This window comes from Salminus brasiliensis, chromosome 3 (assembly GCF_030463535.1).
Source record: "Salminus brasiliensis chromosome 3, fSalBra1.hap2, whole genome shotgun sequence".
Classification (NCBI taxonomy): Eukaryota; Metazoa; Chordata; class Actinopteri; order Characiformes; family Bryconidae; genus Salminus; species Salminus brasiliensis.
In genome coordinates, this window is record NC_132880.1 from 41,616,821 (window position 1) to 41,638,434 (window position 21,614).

Sequence of the window (21,614 nt, forward strand, 5' to 3'; positions counted from 1 at the left end):
AGCGTGCAAACATCATTAATAAGTAAAAGAACCCTCTGGAATTACTCTCCAACAAAAGAGACCTCTAGTACCAGAGTGCACCATGTGCATTAATTACAGTCACGCTGGGTTTCAGTCAACACTGTATGTCATAGCCAGCACAACTGCAATTTCAATGAATTGAAAAGGACTATTAAGCTATGTCCATACTAATATGTTTCATTTCAAAACACAGCACTCTCGCCAAATCTACGTCTGCTGCCCACACTGGCCGGGAGTTTCCGAGTCAATAATGGAAACTTTGAAAACTTTGGGGTCACGTGAACTTTTTCTGATGAAGAAAGAAAAGCTTTAGCCCAGACTAGCCTGTGGGATAATGCATTACAGATAATGCATTACAAAGTGTAATAACAAATTAAAAAGTGAAGGATCTTTCCAGCTAGCAGGTTTTTGTAAGTAATTACTTTTGGTTCATTCAATCTGTCAACTTTTTCATGCAACATTTAGTTCCAGCCAAACAAGCTGATTGGCTCCTAAGTGTTATTTCATAATTTTCATAAACACTGTATCACTCCGCTGAACACTGTTACTATAAATCATATAAGAAACCAAGAAGTAACGTAAATACCCTGAGCATAAGAAAGCAAGAATGACCTAAAATGGAACTAAACAGATGGAGACAAGAATAAACAACAACAAAAAACAAACAAACAGAGAAGAAAGAAACTGTGAGTGGGAAACAAAGTTGAATTATTTGAGTAAGGAGCTGGAGAAGCAACTGCCGGCTGTGCAGTGAGGGAATGGAGTTCATTTCTGCGATGTAGCAACAAGCTGCTTATTAAGGAACTATAATTTGACGGAAGGAAATGCTAACACTAAAATACATTAAATTATTCTTTCACGGCTCAAATTATTTATTTCTAATTAATTAATTGATTTTCCTGTACACAAGCAACAGAACACTTGATGTTAAGTGTTATGGTGAAATAACAGCACGGCTGTGATGAAATATGAAACTCGTCTTCAGCTCACGCCTGCTCCATCACAGCCATGCAAATATTTATAAAATGACAACATATCAGTGTACCTACCAGTGTAGCCTTATTAAAAAATCTCCTCTCTGCAAACAGCCCAGTGGATGGGTCTGAATCAGTGAGTGAAATTCCACAACAGCGCTATGATTGCCTTTTCTGTGGCACTGACAACTCGTCTTGCTATAGTTTTATACTATTACGGACGCAAATTTCCCACAATTAGCAGGTATAAACGCTATATCCCTTAACTTGCCAAGAAAAGACATTTACATTACAATAGCATGCAAAAAAGCCTGAGAGCTGCACAGACCAGCTCATTCTTCTGCTTTCTTTAAGCATTTCATTGTTTTTTTAATCATTGCTCATTGCTGTTTGTTGGCTTTCTACGGCCATTCATCCCTTCAGATTTGTGTTATCTACAAATCTGCATGACTTAAGCAGCTCACCAAATGAGCTATTTTGCCATAAAGAGACAAAAATGGTAGCTATGGTAATAAGTCAGAAGAACACCTAATTGGCAAAGCTTTTCCTAAAGGGTAAGAAAGAGAGACAAAGCTCAGAGGAGAAGGGAATGCAAATGAGAAGGGGAATGCAAAGATTTTTAAACTTGTGTAATTAAAGCTTCTACGCATTCCGATGCAAAACAAAATGCAGAGCGGCGCTTTATACCGGCAATTTCAGCAATCTGAACACCATTTTATGAGCTCTTTTATAGCTTCAGGTTTTTACTTTTCAAGCAAACTAACACTCTGCCCCACTGCATTCCCTGATAAAGGAATGTGAATCACTCAATTTAAAGCAAACAGAGAATGAAAACCTCAGATAAGTGGAAGGAAACCTCAGTTATTCACGGAGATAAAACATCCATCTGAGAAATCTCTTGCTTAAACAGTTACAGTGTGTGATTTTTAGATGATTTTAACCTGAACAAAACTATACACAGTCTGTATAACCCTATCAAACCTAACGTCCTACTTTGGAGACTTTGGCTTTGTTCCTGCCAGTGTAGTGCATGCCCATTTTAATACTTATTTTTGCTAATTAGTGCTTTTCATTAGCATTCATGCGGTGGACGAAGACTGCTGAACGTAATGCAGAACCAAGTTCCACCTGGAAACCTTAAGCTGTAATCTGTTAGCATGTAAAGTTTAGATTTGCATGGCATTGTGGTAACTGCAGTGCATTTAGCAGGGAGTATTGCTATGCTTTGGTAGCTGTAATCCTGTTGCATTAATACACTTACTGCCAATGACAATGGCTTTAAACTACAACCGGCTTTATACACCCCTTCTATTGAATGCATTCAAGCTACTTTAGGGTTGGGGTTGGGGTTGTACCCATTGCTGACACAGATGTGCAAATGCACAAACACAGCTTGTGTACTGCCGGTAGAGACGTACTGCCAAAAGAATAAGACTCTCTGGAGCAGATAAACATGAATCTAATGGCACCATGCCTAATGCCAGCATTGAGCTGTGGAGTGGTGGAACTGTGCTCATTGGAATGATGGTTGGTACTCCAGGAAAACCTTTTGGGATGAGGTAGTGTGGTAATCGTAAGGCTCTGGTCGCTGAATGCAATTAATTGCTCACATTAATGATACTGAATCTAGTTAATAACATTTCCTGGACAGTGGAGACAGTTACTCCAACAAAATCAGGATAAACTCTTTTAGTTTGATTTCAGAGGAAACTGGTGTCCTAATACTTTTGTCCATGTAGTGTATTTGCTTAGGCATTTTTGAGCATGTGATGTTGTTTTTGCTTTCTAACAAAAGGTAAACAACATGCATTTGTGAATTTCTGGCTTTGTGTTTGTTCACAGTACAACAACAGAATTGAGACATCATACTATTAATAGAGAAGATCTCCGGAATAAAACGGATAAACAGATAAAACTGAAGTTTGTTTTTTTGTACTGTCCTTAACAGGTTAAAGACCTGCGTCCTCGTGATAAGCGAAAAAAGGTGAATGTCAAACTGTCCAACACGTTGGCTGATAATATCAGAGGTGTGCTTTCGAACATGTACTTTCCCTCTTAAGACACTTGGGAGAGTAGCTTGGGGGCTTTTAGAGCATGCTGGATGCGCTCTACAGAGTCTGCTTTTTTCTAGGAAGTTCTGCAGGTCACCAGAGACCTGCTCCTCCTCCAGGCTGGAAGTCGATTAACTCTTTTAGCCATGTAATCAGTCAAATCTCTCAGCAGAGCTGGCCTACTTCTCTCTGGTGTTATTAGCACAGAGACCTGCTCTGACGAAGACCACTCGCTATTGATCACAGGCTGATAAATATTAATTAATTCCGTAATAAGTATGTCATTGCATATTCATGAGATACATGAGCTCTTACCACACAGTGATGTAGTCATAGATGGGTTCAGTGCTGAGGACAGTGAAGTTGATGTAGATGCCGTTCCCAGGGGGCACCCTCACGCTCCACACGCAGTCCTGGAAGTTAGGATACTCAGCCGGATGACCGGGGGAGAAGATGGTGCCGTTCATGGCTGTGATGTTTCCTCCACACAGAGCTTATAGGGGTCAGAAATACATAATTTGTTCACTGATCGCCATGGAAGCAAGAGTTCAACCAAATGAATACAGTCTCAAAAATCAAGGTGCTACAGACGGTTCTTTGAGCAATGCTATAGAAGAACCACTTTTGGTTCTCTACAGAGCTTGTAAGAGACAGGAAGGTGTGAGGAGCATTTACATTGGTAGAGAACTCTCACATTAAGTGAATGCTTCAGTCATCACACACTGATTTCAAACTGTATGAAGCTGCGCTATAATAAAAAATGGTTCTATACAGTACTGAAAAAGGGTTCTTCAGCTTGTGGGTCATCATGGGCTTAAGGTTGGAGAAGCAGGCTTGGGACCAGAAGGTTGGTGGTTTGTTCCCCCGGACCAGCAGGAAAGAAAGTGGGGATGTGGGCCACTGAAGAAACAGGTCTTTCTCCTCTCTCAACATTCATGGTCAAAGTGTCCTTGAGTATGACCGCTACCCCCCACTTCCCAAATACTCCATGGGTGTTAAGGTGCTTGTTCCCCTTAGTGTGTATATGTGAGTTCACTACCACAGATGGGTTAGCTGCAGATGTTATATTAAACTGCACTTCTGAGCAATGACAATAAAGTGGAGACTTTATTTTCAACAAAGGAAGAACCTTTTTTTGGTGCTATTTAAAACCATTTTACAACAGTTATGAACCTTTTAATCAGGCTAAGAGCCATGATTATTACAGTTGTATATATGGTAACTTTTGCTTTTAGTAAAGCAACCTATAAAGCAAACCTATAAGGAGCTCATTTTAAGTGTTCTTGTTCCTTAGCTACAATTTTAGCTATGCAATGCACTGTACAACTGTACATTTAATTTATGTCCAAACCATCTGTATGTACCAAGCTTTTAACAAATACCACAGATTTGCCTTTTCACAGTCTTAGAAATAAAGGTGCTACAAGGACTTTAAGCAATGCCATAGAAGAAGCACTTTTGGTTAATAAAAAGTATACAAAAACTGCATTGCTATATTTCATTACTTTTTATTGTCCATAAAATATAGGAGTTTCACAAATTTAGATAAAGATTTCATTTTTTTTGGTTGGATATAAACGTAGGTTCACCGAGGTATCAACTTTTGGCAAACCTCCCATCCATTCAAGGGTTAAATTATACAATAAAACGCAAATGAAATGTTCTGCTAATTTAGCACCTCAGTTTTACCCATGACTCCACTCTTGAGGACAGAAGAGACTGTTGTTGACTCATAAACCAGGGGGCAATTGTTCTCAGCATAAGGACATGCACCATTATTTAGCATTAAGAGATGGTAACTGAGGTAAGGAGAAGAATCTAAGCCCTAGGCAGATCTCTTTTGTCAGCGTATTGTCTGCTATTTCATAACCAAGGAATAAACAGCTGCACATTTTTACAGCAGCTTTAAATGAAAAACAGCTTGTACACAAAACCGGGGTCATTCCATTTTGAAACCCTATCAAAGCAGCGAACGGGTCAATGTCCTCTTTTTTAAGCAGACCCTGAACCTTCTAAGGACGACAATAACAAGTAGACTACAAACGTCTGATCGGAACGTTCAGTGTGTGAAGTGGCAGTGCTGGATGGTCACCTTCGCAGCGTGGCACAGGGAAGTTCCAGTTGCGGCTGGTGCCGTGCAGGCATGTGAGCGAGGTCTCTCCGATGAGGGAGTAGCCTGGCAGACACTCAAATGACACTGTCATGCCAACGCTGAAGTCGCTGCCGATCACAATGCCATTTCTGAAGGGTCGGGGGTCTGGGCAACTCTGCAGCTGATAGGCTGGAAATAAAAAAAAAAAGAAACAGCAGTTTAATCACACAGAGTGCTACCAAGAGCTGGGAGAAGAAATCAGAGCAACATGGTCCGAGCAGCTCTAATAAGGTTGGACTTTGTTTTGGGATAAGACTTTCTTCACAAGAGAAATATTCTTCAAAAAAACAAATTTCACAAGTGCTTTCAGAAGCTTCCGATTTCTTTATTTATTTATTATTATTTTAAACCAAACTAAAATAGAGGCCTTGGACCTTGGCAGAACCTTCTGAGGGCACCATTAACAAGTAGACTATGTTAGAGTTAGAGTTTAAAGTGGCAAAGGAAGCTGAATCAACCATTATGAAGAGACTAGGGGACATCAACATCAGACAAGATGCTATTTTGGTTATTAGATTAGTCAAAATAGCTCAGAGAACCATAGAAATCTCACAGCTGAACAGTGCCACAGCTTGTTTATGTGAATGACCTTGCTGAGTTAAAAAATGTGTGTCCTCCTGACAACAAATACAAGCTAGTAACATAAAACCTCCAGCAGTGATTTCCAGCATTTGAGATGTGCTTTCGAACATGCAATTTACTTTCTGTAACACAAAGAAGTGTGGTTTAAAGGCTTTTAAAGAAGGAATGTGCTCTACCGAGAGCCTGCTCTTTCCCCGGATATGTCCAGCATCACGTGTACTTTCTCTTCTAAATGTCACTTCTGTTCAGCCTAAAGATGTAAACGTTTACCTTTTAAACATTTAAATGAACAAGGCATGACATTCAAGTGATGAAAGTTATTAAAATGAAATGAAACACTGAGAAACCAAACATGTGCAGCGCATGACTCATGAAAAGATCAGTGCTACTACCAGAGGATGTTTCTTACTTACACATACTACACATTCTGTGACTTCTATATAATTACCACCATTAAAGATTTAATAGTTTTAGCATCCCTACTTAAAAGGAGCGGTATACGTTCCAGTGAACTTACTGGAATCCCTTCAAGCTGAATAAATAAAGCTACGGCTCACCCTGGTAGGTGATGTGAAATCCAGGCTTGTTCTGTGAGTAGTCGCTGTGGAAGAAGAAGCTCGTCTCATGAGTGGTGCTGAACAGAGGCTCTGGCACCTGTGGCCCACTGAACCTGTCAATCACTGTGCTGGTCTCTGCTGGACCACTCCGGATCTCAAGATAATCATGGATGGCCTCAGTAGAGAAGTTCAGAAACTGCAAGTGGATTCCTGATAAACAAAGCATAAAATATAACAGCAAGCATTCATTACAGAACCTAAAATTCCCTGATTACATCAATCACAACAGGCTGGCTATACTAGACTTTACCATACTAATGCTATACTAATACTAATGCTATACTAATACTAATACTAATATTTATACTATACTAATTTGTGTGTTGCCTCAAAAACAACCTCAATTCTTTCTCAGGTGAATTTCTTTAATTCCTGCAATTTTTTTCAGGAGCACTTTCAAGCTGCCAGTCTTCAGTTCTCCCACATTCAAAAGGTGATCTACCTAATTCAGATCTGGTGACTGGAAAAGGCCACTAAAGAACATTATCACCAGTTTGATATGACTGCTTTGTGATATGGTGCATTATCCTGCTGGAAGTAGCTGTTAGATGATAGGGAAACTGTGTCCATTAAGGGATGCACATGGTCAGCAACAATACTCAAACAGGCTGTGGCATTCAAGCAATGGCTGATTGGTACTAATAGGCTCGAAGTGTGGTTGAGTCCATAGATTCATGCTGTAGGTGCCAAGTTCGGACCCTACCAGCAGTGTGTCACAGCAGATATTGAGATTGATCAGACCAGCTAATGTTTCTACAGTCTTAAACTGTTCAGTTTCCGTGAGCCTGTGCCCATTGTAGCCTCAGCTTTCTGTCCTTGGCTGACAGAAGTGGAACTGATGTGGTCTTCTGCATCTTTGTTGTTGCCCATCCACCTTAAGGCTGGACATGTTTAGCATTCTGAGATGCTTTCTGCTCCTAAGTTTGTACTGGTCATGATTTCCTGATCATAGCCTTTTCATTTACGTTCTCCTGCATGATTTTTACATTGTAAGACATGGACATGAAAACAGTGCAGTGACAAGGTGACAAGTTCAAAAATCAGTTCCTTGCAGAGGGGAGAAAACTTCAGTGACTTTTAATGACTCACAGAAATACTCCAAAATCTAGTATAAACCCTTCCCTAGACAGTACAGACAGTTACTCCAACAAAAGCAGGATGAATGCTTTTTAATACCCTTCATTTTGGAAGAAACTAAAATGAGAAGGTGTCCCAATAGGTTTGTCTATATAGTGTACTTGCTGATTGCTCATGGTAACTTATGCAAATGAGCAAAGACAAAATGAAAACAACTTCAAAGCTCATGGAACATGGCTCTTAAACCATCCAACAACATTTCCACAAAGGTCAACTAGACATACCAAAGCCAATGGGCAAGGTGACAGTCCATGTGCAGTCGAGACCACTGGGGTAGTTGCCAGGATAGCCAGGGCTCAGAATCACTCCACTCACTTCAGTCATGGATCCCCCACACTGAGCTGGAGAGGGGCACAAACAGGCACATTTAACTGACAGCAGGGATTTACGTAAGTTGTATGATTACGGCAATACTGTTCTATTAATGTGTGTGTGTGTGTGTGTGTGTGTGTGTGCTCTGAAAATCAAAAGAAAGTGTTTTCTCCTTGTGTGTGTGTGTGTGTGTTCAAGCATTTTCTTGTTAATGGTTATGTGCTTTATCCCTTACATGAGTCATACAAGAAAAACTGTGAAGCAACTCTAAGCTGATTTCAGTCAGCAGATCAATGATAGAAACTCTTTTCATGAAGTTAGATCCGTCCTTTACTCGGTTCTGAGGTCATGTACTGCATATAGCACAATGGTAATATAGCCAATGGCTAATTGAGGGTGATTCACAAAGCGCCAGCCTCACACTTCTGAATCAAGGCTCTAGATAACAGGGTTTCAAAGAAACCTGGCAGCCCTCCACCAAACAGAACACAGCTCATCTATCACAGTAACAGATCAGTTCGCTCCAGTTGTGACATTAGCATAGCTTGCCATTCTTTCGCACCTTGCTTATACCTTGGGAGCCTAATGCTAAATAGCTGAGAGCCAAATCCAGCAATGAAAACTGCATCACCTCAAGGTAGAAGTGTTAAACAGGAACAAAAAAGTACAACCACTCGCAGGGACTTGATTGAATTCTGATCTGAATGACAATTTTTTTGCTGCTGCATTTTACTCCGCGCCTAGGAGAGCCAAAAACTGTTGGCACAGTCCGCTTTGTGACAATGAAGGATTTGCCCAATAGGAAAGCAGTGAAATGTTTAAGGAATGATTAAATGGCGTTTCCCACTGAAATAAAGGGCTCGTCGGAGTCGAAAAGTTCCAGGTGAAAGGACTAACTGTGGCAGAGGATGAGTTACAGGGTGTTAGCGCACATCACGGTAATGAAAACAAGCCTTCAAAAGCAGTGAAAACAAGAGGGAATCGGACAGAACACGGGACAAAACGCAATCAGACACGAGCCTGGGGAACAGCGGCGCTAAACAAGATGCCCTTGATCAATAACAAACTTTTCAAAAGCATCCACTGGGCCCAGAACAGAGAGAGAGGTGGTCTCAAGGGGAGACCCTTCTATCCACATAGAAAGCTCTCGCTGCAGAGGCAGCCTGAGAGCTAAAACTCTGGCACAAAAAAGACCTCCATTTAGTGTCCCGTGTGAGTGAAATCAGAGCACTCAAAGCACTCGGACACTCAACTACACCTACACACGTAACCGTCCTTCTTGTTTTCCTGTGTTTGGGGCTGTAAACCCGCACCCGAAACATGAAGACTGGCGAAGGACCAGGGAATGGAGGAAATATGGCCATATACTCCTCACACCAGGGAAGCCCCCTGGCATCACTTTACTCCACAAATCCATTAAAGTGAATATCAGTCTCATTATTTTTGTTTACCACACCGTTCACACGTTAACGCTCTGGCCTATCAGGCGTGGCAAGTCAGCGAGTCAGTGAGTAACACAGTCATGATTCCTGTCCAACTCCCCGGCACCTTCAAGCTGATGCAGCTGTCGCTGATCATTTATTCATTCTTGGGCTCGCTCTGTATAAATGTTTACCCCTATCTCAAAAGAAATCGCTTCTTCTCTCACACCATCTGCTCACCAGACAAGATTTTGAGCAGTTGCTTAATCTTTTCTACACTTTAAACTGATATTGGATAGGTATTCAAACTGTCCATTTGAAAGGGCTGGACAATATTTCACTGCCAGAGAGAATTTTCTATCAATTCTACTTTTTAGGATAAACATTAGATGTAGTCTAAAACTGGTCTTGACTGCTGACCTTGATTCATTTACAGGTCAGGGTTCCTTCTGTTTTAGGAAAACATCTTCCAGGACCCTTCCAATGATTTCCATAAACGATAATATACAATAAGTGTATTAAAAGCCTTACAGTATAAAATGGTTTTACACTTATAGCTACTGTGTGTACTGTTTAACAGCTTGCGCTATATCACTGCTGTCTCCATGTTTGTACGTTTTCACATTGTGACATAAACTTTGAATCTGGCAGCTGCTCTTTACATTGTATTACAATTTCATGATGAATGGACCAATTGAAATGCTCCAAAATGACTTCCATTGGATGTTAAAGGTGCTGTATATGATTTGAGTCCAATACACTCTTTATAAAATGTAGCAAATGTTTCCTCACAATTCACTAGCTTCCTGGTCTATTCAGGCTAGAGGAGAAGACACCTTACTGAGGCCTTTGGACGGAGGAGAGACCTTCAAATATTGAAAGACATGAAAAGCGATGAGGATGTTGCTCTATTGCTGCTCAATAGGTGGGCAACATTGACTGATTTGTCCTGTTTCACAGATAGCTCAGTACTGTTTCATCTCGTTTGTGAATGTCGGTGATAGATAATCACAACTGCTTGACTTAGCAGCAGCAATTGTCACTGCTACTGTTATTTTCTAACCCACAACCTAGCTAACACCAACCTAGCAAAAGCCATGGTGCTGTTCTCTCTAACATTACATCATAGTATTTGATCGTACAACAGTTGCAAAGGATTTTATGGCCATGAAGACCTAAAAAGATGTATGGCCATGTGCATGCATGAATTTGGGGGGCGGAAGGGGTGTGTTTGTTTTGATTTGATTCTTAAATAAGCAGTTTTTTTCCTCCTCTTGTAAAGTTGCCATTTTGGAGGTTTTTGCGTGACATAGACAACATGAAAAACTTTTTTGTAAGAAGCAAATCTCTATGTAAATTATTTGCTGTATTAGAAATGTGAAGCTAACAAGTTTTAGAGCTGTCTTTGGAGAATGACAGCCTAGTGTCATTTTGGTGAGAAAAAGGCAATATTGTTTAGAAATGTTAAAAAAGAAAGTTCTGAACAACAACTTCTGAGTAATATATTCAATACTTATCTATGTCACATTAATCAGTGATAAACATCCACATAAATAGAGCTAATAAAATGCAACTAGACTTAATATAACTGACTGATGGAAAACTGAGGAAAACTGTTAAAACACTTGCCAACACAGTTAAACAACTGATAATTAGCAATGAAAGCTTGATGAAATGTGCAGCTAAACTTTGCAAAATTATGCAAATTCTGTGGCTCAATGCTCAACTTTTCCAAGATCTCACTTAAACCTCCAGAACATATTTAGCAATTGTCTAATTATCCTTGACTGAATTTTTTTACAGATTTTCCAGGACTTATGTGAACCCTGTAGATGCTTATGTTTTAGAATAGATTTATAATATTTCCAGTAAAAAACATTTGTCAAAACACAAAAGTTAACTCTCTCTAAAGGCTCTAAAGCAGTATGTGATTGTGTCTTGTTTTTAGGAATAAGCTCCAGCAGTCTCTGTTAAAAATTAAACTTGTATTGAAAAAAGGATGAAAAAGATGAAGAGTATAACCATGGAGCACTCTGTCAGTATCCGAGTGTAACATTAACCTCGTTTGTGTCACTGAACCCCATTCCATGTAACCTAGCCACCCATTTAGAAAAACGCTTTTAGTTTTTTTTTGTACCATTTCATTTATTCATATTTGCTCAAGCTCAGAGATTTGCTGCCTCTTATCTAAGCTGAACAGAAAGCGCTCGGAAATGTGTTAAAAAAGTCATATAGTTGGTACTGGGAGTGTTTTCATTAAAGATATGAGTAAGCATCTGGGTGGTTAATTATTGAGCCAGGCATTTCAGAATTTTCAGCTTGGCTGCGGCTCAAACAGTTGGCCTGAGAAAGACAAATGAAGCAAATCTCAGAGACATGAAGCTTTCAGCAGGGGCTCCCTTTTAAAAGGGCCCCAGGAATAAACAGCAGACCATCCATCAATATGCTCTTTGGTGGCTTGTTCAGAAACTCGGAAACATTCTACATTTCAGAGTCAGACTCAAGCAAACGCTGAAGGAGTAATGGATAGCTGAGACAGATCTAACCTAGGGTTATACTGAGACTGCTTTCTGTGACATTCTATAATCTATCACTGCCAATAAACAACCTGTACACGGTCAGTTACCATCAGTTTCCTTCACAGTAAAAACATAAGGTTGGGTCAACTTACAATGATGCAGTAGCTGATTACAGAGCGTTTATTGAGTTAACCCATCTTAGTTTAGTCACAAGTTATCCCAGTTTTTCTAACTTTCCAAATTTGGTCAACAATACACATCAAGTTGGGCCTCAAAAGCATTAGTAAATGAGCTGCAGCTGAAATTGATTAAATATTTCTGTAAGACTGAGATGTCCCCAGACTGGGAAGCTTTTGACAATGGAACACTAAGCCTTTGCTGGGATTTGACCATATGACCTCTTGTCCCTTAACATGCAGGCAGTAAGACAACTCTAGAGTGGTACAACAGTCTAACTGCCTGCTTATCAAGTGTGAGTAGATCATAAGTCCAAATCCCAGCAAAGCAATTTCAGCTGTAGCTCATTTACTGATGTTTTTTTCAGGCTCAAATAAATGTGTATTTTTCAAACTGAGATGCAGAAAAAATATGAGTTAGAAGAACTTTTGACTAAAGTAAGCTGAGGTAAGTCAACTTCCACCTTCAAGATGTAAGATGTAAGCAACTCGGTACTGCTCACTATATGCAATCCTACATGCACCAGTGTGTCCTTACATCTCCCCTCAATCTGAGCCCTGAATATAGGCAGCAAAGACGCTAGATGATTGTGTTTTCTACATCTCAAAGGAGCAGTCCTCTACTCAAGTGCTAAAGAAATGTATGACGGTTCTGCTCCTAGAAATTGCTTTAAATCCAGGACTTGGTTTAGTCTGTGTATGGAACGATGGCCCACAGTGTTTCCAATCCATTTAATAACCATACCAAGGCAGAGTGGTACAGGATAATTCCATCTTCTCACAGGTCCTGGCATGCATGTGATGTGGGCATTTCCCTGGACAAAACAAGAACACAAAAAAAGAATATTAAAAAAAAAATAAAAAAAGTAGTTCAAATTATAAAGCCAATTCTATTATCTTAACAATATAGACAGGAATCAAGGGCTTAGTATCTCAACAAGCTCATCTTTTATCTCCAGCAGCGTTGACCATTGTAATGACCTTCCCACAAAGAGCATTAAACAGCTCCAGCTGATTCAAAAGGCTCCAGCAAGAGTTTAAACCAGGACGAGGAGAACAGAGCATATTACTTTGGTTCTAAAACCCCTACACTGGCTTTTGAGAGACTTTTTCCTATAGTTTTAGAGACTGTGCAACTTCCAGTTGTCCAGTTAATATTTTAGCTGCTACTGCTCCACAAATCACTTAATGATTTAATTAAAATATCACTGATATGTTTAAAAAGCATAACCAGAGTAGGGTCCATAAATCCATGGAAAAAAGTCAAATAGTAGATCCTAGAGTTCAAACTAAACCTTTTTAAATTGTTTACGCTACACATAACACAATCTCAAATGTGCCCTAAATGTAGCAGTGAAAAATCTATATATAAAGAGAATTCTATAAAATTATGATTTTTATTTCTTTATGTTTATAAATTAATCCAGTTAAACATTTCATATATACTGACTTACCTGTAAAGAATATCCTTGTTCACATTGAAACATAACTACATCCCCCACCATGTAACGGTCTCCCACTTTGATCCCATAAGTTGGAGTTTGAGGCTCTGGACAGGAATCAAGGCCAATTGCTGAGGAAACATGAAGTCAAGTTACCTGATTTGAAACTAGATGCATAAAACATGTATGTATGATATTAAACTACACAGGCATGCATTCTGGACATGAATTAGGCCCATTTTTATTTTCATTACATGCAATGAGTCAATGAGGATTTTCTGGAATTGCTGCTAAATATAGAGCTAGCATAGGATTGTTATTCAGCTTTGTCTGCTGTGCCTTTTATGGATAAGAGGAATCTTCAAAGCAACCAAAATTGGACAGGGGTGCTCTTCTCCAGATAATTATTTTGTAGATACAAATGAGGAGGCCTGGCAGGTTTGTGTGTAGAGCAGGTGTAGCTTTCATGGCACCTGCAGCCAGAAATATTATTTGGCCAAAATCTGGAGAAAAATGATGGGACTTGGCGTGTGCCATCTTACCTCAATGCATTTCATTACAGCCCACAAAATCCAGGCTAGGGTAACTTGTTATTTTGCGATAAGCATGACTTTAAATATTTTACTAATAAGAATCCCTGAGAGAACAGATGACCATGCCATGTCGAATCACCGAAAGCGAGCAGAGGTTTCAGCTTTTTTATTTAGTAAGTTTTTTTTTGGGTGTTGAAAAATGTAAATATGTCCATTAATATGTTTGCATGAAGAAATGCAGCAGGGCATCAGGGCTTTCCTATCAAGTGACTGGCGTGACAATCGATCTTGCCCTTGCACACCGATGCGTGACTGTGTAGGGGAAGTTGCAGTTCATGTGCTTTGCATAGTTAAAAAGGTTCAGTTTCTTTCTGTTTTTCACTATAAATGCGGTGCCAGTACTCATAAGTCACATGCGCTGAACTTGCAGTCTGGCCTCTACTGCAGTCTAGGTCTTTAATATAGGATGAGCAGAGGGATGTGAGTGATATGAAGCTGCCCTTTGCTTGTACCTGTGTACTCCAGATGGAAACCTGCAGCTGACACGCTGATGTCAGATACGAAGTTCAGGTAAAGGTTGTTGGATGTGCTGTTCAGCAGCTGAGGGATGGTCGTCCCTAGAATAGAAGTGATAATAACACACCATGATTTCTGAACTGACAAACCGAAGCCCAGTACCAGATGACAAATGAATTATTTACTGTTAATACATCAGGCACAAACCACACAGCAGCAAGTGGCCTCCCTTGATGCACAAACCCAGAGTGACCAAGATGTATGGAGGAGTAGTATTAGGATGGAACTTCACATAGGAAGGTGTGGTAATGGTGTTTTTACTACCTTTTACCAGCCTGATTATATCACTACATAACAGTAGTAAGTATGTAATAATACATATTGTATACACAGTACATGTCCAAATGTCTGTGGACTACTTTAAGTTGCACCCATCGCGGAATCAGATGTGCAAATGCACACTCACAGTTTGTCTAGTCCCTGTAGAGAAGTACTGCAAACAGAATTGGACTCTCTGGAGCCGAAAACATGAACCTATTGGCACCATGCCTAACGCCATTCAACTTTGAGCTGTGCAGCAGTGGAACTGGGTTCTCTGGAATACTTTTGGGATGAGCTGGGGAGTTGGAGATGAGGTGGAGTGGGGGGCCTCCAACATCTTGACCTCACTAACACTCTTGTTGCTGAATGCAATCAAATCTTCACAACAATGCTCCAAAATCTAGTAGAAAGCCTTTGCTGGATAGTAGAGACAGTTACTCCAACAAAAGCAGAATAAACTCTTAAATACCCTTGATTTCAGAAGAAACAATGAATGAACTGATGTCCCAATACTTTTATCCATATAGTATATTAGTATTGTAGATATATTGTAGATAAGTCCTGTCTTTTCTGCTTTTTTGTTGAGACAACAATTGCCTTGCATAAAAACTGAGTCAACAGTCCATCTCTGCAATTTAAACAGACAGCTTTTCTCCAGTGCAGACAAGCCATGGTTATTACAGACATCCTTTAGTGCCAGTGGGGCTAGGTACAGCCTTAGTCATCAGGGAGGCCAGTGTGGAGTTCAGCTGATGCAGTGTGGTTGTGTATCATGTTGTACATTTTTTGTTGTAGTGTGTCGCATCCACATGGAACTGGTGGCACTGAGAATGTTATTAAAGGAGTCCGTGGGGCTAGGTATGGCCTTAGTCACCAGGGAGGCCAGTTTGGTTCTAGTCATGAAGCAGGTTAAGTGATAGCTTTGTGAAGTGAGCTTGGAGGGGAGTGGGACGCCAGTCCTCAATGTTGAGCCATCCGGAGGTGTCATGGGCTTAATTCGCTGAAACACTGCGGAAGGGAAGTGTCAATTGATGACCCCTGTGAAGAGCTTGTAATGTAGTGGGTGACTAAAATATGGGTGTGTAACCCCAAGTGTTAGTTGCAGTATTTTTTCATCTTTTTCTGTAGTATTGTAGGGTAACATTCCTGTGGACATACAGTACTGTGCAAAAGACTTAGGCAGTTATACAATTTGTTTAAAATTATTTATTTCAGTAGTAAAAAATGATGTGGTTATACTATATAACACAGTCATACCATTATGCTATACAAATAAACAAAAAAGAAATGTGAGGAAATGTGTTACCCAGTTATTGATATGCTTGGTAGTTCATCTGATTTACTTTAATACTTTAAGGACTGATTTGGCTTATTTTTCATGTAAATATAAATGCTGATACATAAATATTTATTCAGAACAGAAATTAAGATTACATCTACTTCATTTAGCTTCAAGGCAAAATAAAATATGTAACTGCAATTTTTTTTTGCCAAAAATCTTAAAATCTGTCAGTTGTTCTTTACATTATAACCCAATTTTATAAAGACGGAATGCTCCATACTTCCATTGTAAAGTTGAAAGGTTTTTTCCTTTTCTTGTAAAGCTGCCATTCTGGTCAAATCTAAACATCTGTCTGATGCCAATCCCTTTTGAAAGCAATTTTGCATCCCTTATAACCAGCCAAACTAGATGGCAGCAGTAAATTCTGGGCTTCTTCGTGGACAGGCTTGGAAATGGTTAGGCTAACACACTCACATGCACTATTTGTTTATTTGTATTTATTCAAATTTCATCTACTATCTACTATTTCATCTATATACATATTACATATACATTTACATATTAGTTGCTTGCATGTCTATGACTTTTCCACTGTACTGTATGCCCAGAAAACGTATCCCATCTAAAAGCACTTTACGATACCATCAGGAGAAATATTTTTGATAACTGCAGAGTCACACGAATCCATTCAAGGACAAAACTGTTCCCCCTCAAGATAGAGTCTCCACTGTGATCTATCTTAAAAGAGCTAGTTCATCTGTGAGCACTTCTCCTGGAAAAGTCCATCGCTCAGTAGCCAACCCACTTCCTCCCACTGCAACACTTATCTGCTGAGATCGCCCTCTGTTCTGAACTACCTGCACTCTGTCCACCTATCCATTACTGCCCAATGTTCTAACCCTGCACAGTCTTAAGCCGGTGGGAATCGCCGGCCAGGGCTTGTGCAGGCAGCGGTACGGCAGGGGAGGTGAGCATTGCCCCTATCAGCCAGATTAGTTGCAGATCAGACCTGGCTAATCACTGTACCCGCTTCTGCTTTACCCAGGCGGTCATTGACCGGGTCAGGGCCCACTGACAGTCTGCCATGCTCCTGGCATCGATGTGTTCCCAGTGTCTGCTTTGTTTGTGAACAAAAGACTTAAAGAGCAACGGGTGCTGCTGCTCGATAGCTGCTCCACCAGACAAGGGAATTAATTAGCCAGACAGACCCAACATGATGTACTTTCTTGGGCCTCAGCTGGCTTTAAAAAAGTTGAGTGTGTGAAAGGTGGGACTCAGTTAAAGAGATCAAGTCTGGGGGGGATTAAATTGTGAGAAGAAAGAAAGATGGTGTCATTCCAGATTCTGGAAATCCTTAAAACTCCCTCCAATTGTTCCCTCCATGGCAGTGAACGCACACACATTTACATTAGTGATAAGGGCAGTGAGAGCACACACCCAGAGCAGTGGGCAGTCACTTCAGCACTTGGAAAGCAATGGAAATTAGATACCTTGGTTAAGTGCCTGGCAAGCCAACCAGCAACCTTCTGGTCCCATGCCCACTTTGCTAATCGCTAATTCTGTTACGTCAGCTAACAGACACCCACGATAGGTGATGGTGGGAGAGAGGCCAGGTACTGCACCACTTAGGAGCCTCCTGAGTTGTTTGTTAACTCTAGCAGAAAACAGCACTTAATGTTCTGAGATTTGGGCCAGAAAGCCGTGAATGTACTGCGGAAGTCAAACGCTTACAGCATCAAAAACGACAGCACTCAAGTTAGCCAGTACTTGATCTGATGTTGACCTCAGCAGAATCGGGTTCTGCTCTAAAGCTTGTCTTACCTGAATAGCTGCCCAGTCTGGGGGCATTGTTGTCAGCTCCATCATAGAAATCCAGAGAATCCCAATTGTGTTCAGTGGCAAAACTCACAACTTGAATCTGGGTAAAAAAAAAAAAAAACAGCAGAATGCAACAGACAGACTAGCAAACTAGCGCTACATCAAACAACGTAGAAGAGGGCCTGCGACTTACAAACATGACACATTACCTTTCCATAATTCAACAAACAAAATTATAAAACCAAATGAAAAGATTGAGTAAAAATGGGTTTTCTTCATTTGTAAATTAAACATTTGCACCATGAATAATTAATCAGATATTTAAAATTCTCTTTATTGAAGTTTCCACTTTTTACACTGCCGATACCCCTAATATCATATCATTTAATTTGAGGGACTTCAAACAAGCTTCTTCACTCACTTGGATACCGGCTCCCTCGGGCACAGAGACCTTCCACACACAATTGAGATTGTTGTCATAAGGTTCAGGGTAACCCGGGGACAGGATGGTCCCTTTGCGTGCTGTCAGAACCCCACCGCAAGGCACTGCCAAAGCAAACCCAAAGAGACACGGTCAGAGCTTGCATTAATCCCGCATGAGGACCGAACACAAACCACACAAGCACAGGCCTGGATTCCAGCAGTCTCCTTCCAGACACATGCTATTTTTAAGGACTAATTGGAATAAACTTCATCAGAATAATGACAGCACCTTATATTACCCAATGAGGTGCACTTTAGACAGATGGGATTAACTATCCTACCCTTCTTTTTAACTATCACACTTTCAAAATCTCTTCAAGACAGGCTGTTTTGAGGGCTGCTTTTGTGGGATGACAGTCTGACAAAAGTCTAGAAGTGCTGTTCACATTTTCACACGCTACGTTACGTCAGATAATGTTCGGATTTTACTTGACCACATGTCAAAAACCAGGTGGAAATCCACTCAGGACACATTGTGATTGGATTGTGATCGGATCACTCAAACCACATTTAAAGGTGATCAGAGACGCCTCCTGACCACGTTTGCATTTTCCATGTCCAAAACCAGTTAAATCTGTTTAAAAAATGACATGAGTAATTATTACTGTTATAGTCACTGGTTTCTCTCTCGTGTGTATGTGTGTGTGTGTGTGTGTGTGTGTGTGTGCTCATGCTTTTTCAATGGTAGATGGCAGATTACAGAGTGTGCTATAATGCAGTTTAAATAGTCCTTCACATTTACTGATGGAGCCGTTACAGGAATGTGCAAACCATCTATTGTTCCACCACGCTGTGGAATCCTCACTGTTTCTCTAAACCAGAGGTCTTCAGGTCTGGACCTTAAATCCAGTTAAAGTCCTGGATTATGTTAGCTCTGGAAGTTAAGGTAACTGATTATCCATGTAGATTACAAAGTCTAGGACTGGAAACTGAATTCAAGGTCCAGTATTACTTTACTGGTCCATTGCAGATACGTCATAAATGCTCACCTGACATTCAAGTAACATTCAACTGAATATCTAAATGAAAAAAAACCTTACCTGTTTAGAATTAGGTTTAGGGTTAGGTTAAAGGTTTAGTTTGGGTTAAGGATTTAGGGTTGATTCAAGGGTAAGTTTAAGGTTGGGTTTAGGGTTAGGTCTAGGGTTACATTCAACAAACAGTCCTTTACATTCAACTTTGCATTTAATAGATATTCAGTTGAATGTCAGGTGATTGTCAGGAGCATCTATGTAAAGTGATTTCCTAGGATCAAGAATAGAAGACCTCTGCTGTTAACTGTTTTTCTGATGCCGGCCCACGTTGGTTACAGGAAGTAAAAAATAAATAATGTAGGTACTTTTGTAATGTGGGACTGTGAAATCGGCTCTTATCTGGTCACACTGGGGGACATATTTTAGTGAAAAGTGTTAATGGAATCCAGCCAAAGTAGATTCAGATATTTATGGATATTAAATGCATGTCAATGTTAACAGGCAAAATGTCCCAGTTTTATTCATTTAGCCTGATAAAATGACTCTTATTTGACCCAGCTCAAGCAATTCTGGCCTTCTGGCAACCTTCTACTGCTTTAAGTCTGACACAATGCTACTCATTTCATTTCTGAAACAGACATTTACATTTCAAACAAATACTTGAAAGAATACAGCGTTTAGAGCCCCTTGTTGAGAGAAGCAGACACATCCTGTCCAAACTGTTTGTCTTGATCCTTTTCTTTATTCACGTTCTACATCTCTGTGATTTTCCTTCAGCACATTTAAAGAAATACAAAAAAGAACTCAAACAGCAAAGACTGAGTGACATATATACCTTTCTACTAGCAGAGAAGCTAGGTTAAGCAATTTCCTCCTGTGTGTTGAAGGCCTGCCAACTATTGTCTTGTGAGCCTCCAGAAGCTGGAGAGAGGATCTGTCAATAACAAAAGCGTGGGCTGCTATCTAACGCTGCCAGGACAAATCTTTCTTTTTTTATCCCCAGTGTGGGTATGATGCTATCTGTCAAGGACAAGGGGATAATCTAGAGGTCAAAGTCAATCACTTTGTTTAAACAGTTAAAAGCAGGTAGAAACATATTGATAGGTGTCAGAGCTAGAGAGAGAGCGAGAGAGAGAGAGAGAGACAGACAGGGAAAGAGACAGGGAGACAGAGAGGTGGGAAGAGGAGACAGCATATGGAGGAGGGCTCAATATATCTGTGCCAGAAGTTTAAATTATTTAACAAATTCACTTCACAGCAATTTCAGACTCATTCATATTTTAGCAGCGATATATAGGATGCAGCATGTGCCCAGGTAATCAAGCAAAGTCTCTCACATTTCTGCCCTTTCGGTTGGAAAACATCAGGAAAGGAAGTAAAACAAAACAAGACCAGGCAAATGCTTTACTGTGAGAATACAAGAGCGCGGACAGCAGAGCCACTACAAGTCTTCAGAAGATATTCTCATATCGTCTTGCTGCACATCTTGTTCAAAGTCTATTCACAAATTCTCTTTGCTATTTAGATCAGGACACTGTGAGGGCCATTCCAAAAGCTCCAGTCTGAGTCTTTTCAGGTGGTCCATGGAGGATTTTGAGGTATATTGTGGTTCATTATCCTGTTGTAGAAGCCATCCTCTTTTCAGCTTTAGCCTTTTAACAACTTATTTAATTTATTTTAACAAGTTATTTGATTTGTATGCAGGATTATGTGGACTCCATTCTTCCCTTCACTTGTGCAATACTGCCAATTACACAGCCCACAATGCTGCACAGTGGAACATCCACCACTCTCTTGACTCAGCTCATGCAGGTTCTTGGCAGGCGTATGGGTATTTAGATTTGTTTCACCAGCATATAAGCAGTTCTCTTTGATAGGTCTTCCAGATCTTGCTTTGGCCTCCACAGTTCCCCTGAACTGCCATTGCTTGATAAAAAGTGTACTCATAGAACGAATTTGAACTAATTTATTTTTTACCACTGGGTGCGATAGCAGTGATTTTTGCAAAATTCTATTTATTTCTCCAGAGAGAAATTCAGAGTAGACCCAGATATGGGCATGATGCCAACCATAGATTGACACAAGGGTTCAGAGGCCTATAAAGGCCAAGTCTACACATTTTTAAATTGTAATCTTTGTCTGTAGGGAGTAATGGGTAATTTGGGAATAATCCCCTTCTTCATGGTGTTTGATGTCTCTATTTATGGGGTACTATCACCCCATACAAGGCTAGCATGCTCATGCAAGCATTTTTGGCTCATGTGCAGGCAGAAATATTCACAA

The 21,614-nt window shown here is 40.2% G+C and overlaps 1 protein-coding gene across 1 annotated transcript in view; it reads right to left on the reverse strand.

The window, feature by feature from the left end:
- The window catches only part of csmd3b (CUB and Sushi multiple domains 3b), a 548,309-nt gene that overhangs the window by 99,117 nt on the left and 427,578 nt on the right, over positions 1–21,614 (reverse strand). The window contains exons 35-43 of the mRNA XM_072674465.1: positions 18,296–18,420; positions 17,878–17,974; positions 14,450–14,554; positions 13,417–13,535; positions 12,708–12,777; positions 7,759–7,875; positions 6,338–6,547; positions 5,139–5,327; positions 3,362–3,539 (exon numbers count right to left, since the gene is read on the reverse strand). Of these exons, the coding sequence (XP_072530566.1) occupies positions 3,362–3,539; positions 5,139–5,327; positions 6,338–6,547; positions 7,759–7,875; positions 12,708–12,777; positions 13,417–13,535; positions 14,450–14,554; positions 17,878–17,974; positions 18,296–18,420 (1,210 nt within the window). The remainder of the gene's footprint in view (positions 1–3,361; positions 3,540–5,138; positions 5,328–6,337; positions 6,548–7,758; positions 7,876–12,707; positions 12,778–13,416; positions 13,536–14,449; positions 14,555–17,877; positions 17,975–18,295; positions 18,421–21,614) is intronic.